Source organism: Glycine max, chromosome 16, assembly GCF_000004515.6.
Source record: "Glycine max cultivar Williams 82 chromosome 16, Glycine_max_v4.0, whole genome shotgun sequence".
Taxonomy (NCBI): Eukaryota; Viridiplantae; Streptophyta; class Magnoliopsida; order Fabales; family Fabaceae; genus Glycine; species Glycine max.
In genome coordinates, this window is record NC_038252.2 from 11,057,826 (window position 1) to 11,063,740 (window position 5,915).

Consider the following 5,915-nt stretch of genomic DNA (forward strand, 5'->3'; position numbering starts at 1 on the left):
TGAAGATGTTGGATGCATGGGTGATTTTACAAAAGAGGGTTGCACCACTCAACACATTCATCATACCACCTATCATAGGGATGTGGTGTCTCATATTACCTATTTTGGGCACCAACAAAGCACAAGGATTTAAGCTCTTACGAACCAAACTCTCATCCAACAACTCCTTTACTTGAGGAATAACCTCAAGCTCTAGAGGTATGCCAGTGCTAAGGGATGTTTCCCTTGATAGGAGAAGGTAAAAGGATTGTTTAAGAAGGAGTGCTCTTTTGATATCACCTTTTGTTGCAAAATGGTTTTCCTTCGTAACAATCTTCTTGGAGGAATCCTTTTCCTCTTTTTCCTTCCCCTTGGCCTTTGAAGACAAGGCCTTATTATCCTTCTTTTTCTTTTGTTTTTCTAGTTTTTCTTCCTCATCCCTCTTATCTTTCATAGTTAGTTGATCTTTGGCCACCTGTGAAGGTGTTTGAGGATGCAACACAAACTTTATTCCAAGGTGGGTGAGGGTTATCTTATTAGTTAGGCCATTATAGATGATTTTCCTATCATATTGCCATGGCCTACCTAAGAGAAGATGTCCTGCCTCCATAGAAACTACATCATAAATCACTTAATCCTTATATGTTCCAATGGAGACGGGCATTTTCACTTGTTGATTGACTATCATCTCCCCTTGCTCATTGAGCCATTCAAGTTTGTAAGGCTTTAGATGGGGAGTGATAGCAAGGCTCAACTTAGAGAGTAATCTTGTGTTGTAACAATTGAAACATGAACCACTATCTACAATGAGAGAGCATGTGTTGTAAAATTTTTTACACCTTGTGTGAAAAATATTCTTTCTTTGAGATTGGGTCAAGTCACAAGATTGGCCTCCTAGAAGCCTTCTGACCATTAAAAGGTCCCCTTCTTCTTGGGGGTACATTTCTTCACTAGATTCTTTCCCTTTTGCTTCTTTACTTTACTAGAGGAAGGTGAAGTAGTAACCTCATCTTGGCTACTATAAATGTCTTGGCCCTTCAGAATCATGGTTTTCTTAGTGGGGGCATTGAGAAGCAATGTGTCCAATTCCAAGACATTTAAAGCACTTTATAGAGCTAGTCTTTTCTTGCATACTAGCCTTAGGGGGTTGCTTTTCTATTATCTTCCCCGTATCATCTTTGGGCTTAAAAGGTGTAGCCCCTAAGATGCCTTGACCTTGGTCTTTCTTTGAATAAGAGTGAGAGCCATAAGATTTTGAAGTAGGCTTCCTTTTAAGTGGTTGCTCTATCCTTATGCAAAGTTGGACTAGGTCATCTAGGTACCTATATGGAAGGAGCTCAACCTTGACTCTCACTTCCATATTAAGCCCATTAAGGAACCTAGCAATACTTGTTCTTTCCTCCTCCCTAAGCCCAGCTCTCAAAAGGAGTAGTTCCATTTGTTGCCTATACTCTTCAACACTCATACTCCCTTGTCTAAGCTTTTGGAGCTTGTCCATAAGCTCCCTTTCATAGTAGGAGGGGATGTGCCTCTTCCTAAGGGCACTTTTCAAGTCATTCCAATACTCTACTAGAGGATCCCCATGAATCCTTCTTTCCCTAACAAGGGAAGTCCACCAATAGAGTGCATACCCTTGGAAGCTAAGGGTAGCCAAAGGAACCTTTCGTTCCTCACTTGTATGATGGCAAGTAAAGAGTTGCTTAACCTTCATTTCCTAATCTAAATAAGCCTCTACATTGTCCTTCCCATGGAAGTATGGGAGGTTAATGTTAGCCTCTTGAGGTTTTCTTTCCTTTTCTCTCCTATGGGAGTGAGGTCTAGGATGTGACCTATGCCTTCCTCTATAATAGTCACTAAGTTCTTCACTTAGGCTCTTACAAGAGTCATGACTACTATAGGAGACATGTTTTTCTTTTTCCATTTCTTTCATTATTTTTCTTCTTTCTTCCTCTCTTATTTGTTCTCTCTCATCTTGATTTATTTCTACCCCCTCTTTTCCTTTTTATTTTCTTTCTAGCTTTTCTTTCCATAACTTGATGGAACTCAACTCATCTAAGATTCTAGATAGAGGGTCCTTATGACTAGTACCCTCACCATTAACACTAGATGAATGATGAGTCATGTTGGTTCCTAAGTTGTGGTTCTTTCTTGTTGGGGTTTCCAAAAGGTAAAAGCTAGGGTTCAAAAGAACTCAAGATAAGCGTGATAAGCAAGAAGAAAATATTATGTAATTACAAAGTAAAGTAGGCGTGACTAGTAAAGAAAATAAGCTATGAAAGTAAGCAAGAAATTAAAGTGCAAGAAATGTAAACTAGGTGAATCCTAAGAGTGTTTGGATGACCATATTTAAGGTTTCCAACAAAACACTCACTATCCTAAGTGAAAATTTCCTAAAATTATTACACACAAATGGAAGTTTGGTAACCTATTGGAGGCTCCCAACACACTTCCAATGAAAGACCTTTTGTTACAAAATTTAAAAGCAATGAAGGTAAGTAAATTGGAAATTACAAAATTATAAAACAGTCCTCAATTTTGGTGGTTGTGCTTTCTTTGGTGATTAACTCAATTTGGAGTGATTCTTAATCCAATAGCTCTTAAGGTGGTTGACCCCTTGCTTCTTGACTAAATTCTTCAAGGGATGGCACCAATCTTCCTTTCCAATTTTCTATATGCCAACTCACAAACAAGGAAACAAAGAGACAAGCAATAACCAAAGACCAAAAAATGAAATGAAAGCTAAACCAATAGAGTTTGAACAAGACAAATTTTCAAGTATTATTCAACAATTAAAGCAATGAAAAACATAAAAGCAAGCTAGGACTCAAAGAGAAACCTAGAATGGCTCTAGAGTAAAGTAAAAAAAACTTAAAAAAACCCTCAAGAAACCTCTAGTTTTGGCACTTGTTTTCACACTACTTTTCAATTCAAATTTCAGAACTAAGATTGGTATAAAATAGGCACCAATTATAGAACAAGTTTTGAGCCAAACAACAAGCACATTTCTCTTTCACTTTTTTTTTCTGGATATTGATTTTTCCTGCCAACGTGTATGATTTTTCTTATTTTTCCATTTACCCAAATCACTTGGTTCTTTTTTTTCTAATTTTGTTCCAGATGTACATAAAATTCAGTAAAACTTTCAACTCAAAATTCGTAGTGACCAATTCCTAGTATTTTTTACAAGTTCATATGTTCAAGCTACTAGCACCAGCGATTTCAACCTAGAAATCAAGAGTAGTGTTTATGTTGCTTAAGGCTTGGATAGTTACAATTTGTGTTTGATTATGCTCAATTGTCTTGAATAAAACAATTCAAGAGAGCTTAAGACTTATTTTTATTCACAAATTCAGCCACAACTCAGCACCTTAACTCAACTTCTTCATAGGCATCATGTAGGAAACTTAGAAAAAAAAAAGTTCAACAACAAGACTACTTCTAGGAATTGATTTAGAACATGTTATGAACTAAATAACATGCACGAATTAGACTCAAGATTCAAAAGATAGGCTAAGAATGACAAGAATACATGAACAAATGTATCTAGAATTCAATTAACAAAATTAAAATTCAACACAAACTTAGAACATAATGTGACAATTATTATGACTAAACATGACTCTAAGACAACATGGATTAAGTGATTTACACTTAGATTTTTGTTTTTTTTTCTAATCAATATTTTGGAAGAAAATTCAGATCTAAAGGTTCAGCACAAGAAGATTATGACTGAAAAATGATAGAACCTAAAATCAACACAAAAACATGATTCAAGAGTAGATCTATAAAATTTGAACCATAGAAATGCAAGAACAAGTGTAGATCTAAGATTTAATCGGTTTATTTTTTTGAATCTACTCTAAAAACCACCAAACCACAAGACAATGGATGATATACATGGAGAATAAGATGAAGAACAAGGAATTGAAGTGAATTGACCGAACAAAAAGATAAAGGAAGCAAAAGAACATCACCTAGACAAAGATGCTCTTGATACCACATGATGTAGCTCCATGTGGAGCTTATAGGCCTTGGATCTTCTTCATCAATGGAGTCCTTTGATTCTTAAAGTTCAATGGCAGCAGAATGGAGAAGGAGGAAAGGTGATTGGAGAAGCCACTTCAAGGAGAAGATGAGTCAAGAACAAACTCACCACCATAGGAAGCCATGGATAAGAACTTGAAGGTAGGAGAAGATGAGTGGAGGGAGAAGGAGAGAAGGAACACGAAATTTTATGTCTCAAATGAGGTCTGAACTTGAAATGTAATTCTCAAATGATAAAAGTTGAAAAAATGAACACACAAGACCTCTATTTATAGCCTAAGTATCACACAAAATTGGAGGGAAATTTGAATTTCTATTCAAATTTCACTTGAATTTGAATTTGAATTTGAATTGGTGGAGCCAAATTTGGAGCCAAAATTTTACTAATTATGATTAGTGAATTTTAGCTTTGGTTCAGCCCACTAATCCAATATCAAGTCCAAGATTCTCCACTAAATGTGCTTAGGAGTCATAAGGCATGCAAAGCATGAAAGACATGTGCAAAGTGTGACTATATGATGTGGCAATAGGGTGTAGCAAGCAAATACTCATCATCCCCTTAATATGGTGCAAAATTTAATTGGATTGGGCTTCTCTCAATTCAATTAAATTTATCTCCCAACACACACACATCAAATAGTGCACTTAATGCATGTGAAATTACAAAACTACCCCTAATACAAAAACTAGTCTAGGTGCCCTAAAATATAAGGGCTGGAAAATCCTACATTACTAGGGTACCCTCCCTACACTATGGAGCCCTAAATACAAGGCCCAAAAATAATGAAACCTTAATATAATATGTACAAAGATAAGTGGGCTCATACTTAGCCCATGGGCCCAAAATCTACGCTAAGGCTTATGAGAACTCTAGGGCCTTCTCTTGCATCTCTGGCCCAATCTTCTTAGAGTCTTCTATCCAATGCCCTTGGGGGGTAGGATTGCATCATCTTCCATCTTTGGCATTCTACCTGGCTAAACTTATTGTTGTTGTGGACCCCTATTTGAAAAACCTCAATAAGAGTTGTTAGAAGGACCTACAAAAGAAGTGTTAGTGGGACCAGAATTTTATGGTCTCCAGTCATAAGGCTGATTTGAACCTGAGCCACCTCTATAGCCTTGGTAGCTTCCTTGAAAGTTTTGTTGAGGTCTAGCTTGGTTCTGTAGATAATGGGCCTCCTCTTCTTATTGTCCATCACCAAGAGCTGAACATTGGCCATTCTGATGGTTACCACCACAGAAATCACATATCAAAATTTGTTGAACTTGGTGAGCTTGATGTGTTTTTTGTGGTCCACCTTGGTAATATTGTTGAGGAAGTTGGCTATCTGCTTTGTTAAGGCCTCAATTTGTTGCGTCAAGAGTTTGTTTTGAGCTAGAATTGCACTATGAGTGTCTAACTCCATTATACCTTTTCTTTGAGTTGGAGCTCTATCATGATGACTTTGATAATCACTAGCTGTTATGGAGTCAATGATTGCAATAGCTTCCTCCAAACTCTTGGACATCATAGTGCCTCTAGTTGAGGCATCAAGTATCATCTTGGTTTGAGATTTCAAACCACTATAGAAGATATGCAGTTGTGCAACATGATCAAAGTTATGGTTTGGGCACCTCTGCAACAAAGCTTTGAATCTCTCCCACATCTCACATAGAGGTTTGTCAGATCCTTGGGAAAATGTCGTGATGGTGGATTTTGCATTGATAAATCTTGATGGAGGAAAAAACCTCGCTATGAATTTTTCCTCCACCTCTTCCCAAGTGTTAAGGCTTTTATTTGGATGTGATTGGAGCCATGTGATGGAAGCTTGCTTGTGGGGCTTCTATGGAGGCTGGATCTTTGAGCTTCAATGAGGTCCTTTAATGGTGATTTTCCACCATGGAAATGCAAC

General features: G+C 37.1%; 1 protein-coding gene across 1 annotated transcript; it reads right to left on the minus strand.

The window, feature by feature from the left end:
* Positions 1 to 5,273: 5,273 nt before the first annotated feature.
* LOC102662976 (uncharacterized) lies at positions 5,274 to 5,669 on the minus strand. The gene has a single exon (XM_006599769.1). The coding sequence runs from the start codon at positions 5,667 to 5,669 to the stop codon at positions 5,274 to 5,276; it is 396 nt and encodes a 131-aa protein (XP_006599832.1).
* Positions 5,670 to 5,915: the final 246 nt, after the last annotated feature.

Bases quoted from the DNA above. Each gene is read 5' to 3' on its own strand.
- LOC102662976 (XM_006599769.1), bottom strand. From the start codon at position 5,669: ATGTGGGAGAGATTCAAAGCTTTGTTGCAGAGGTGCCCAAACCATAAC.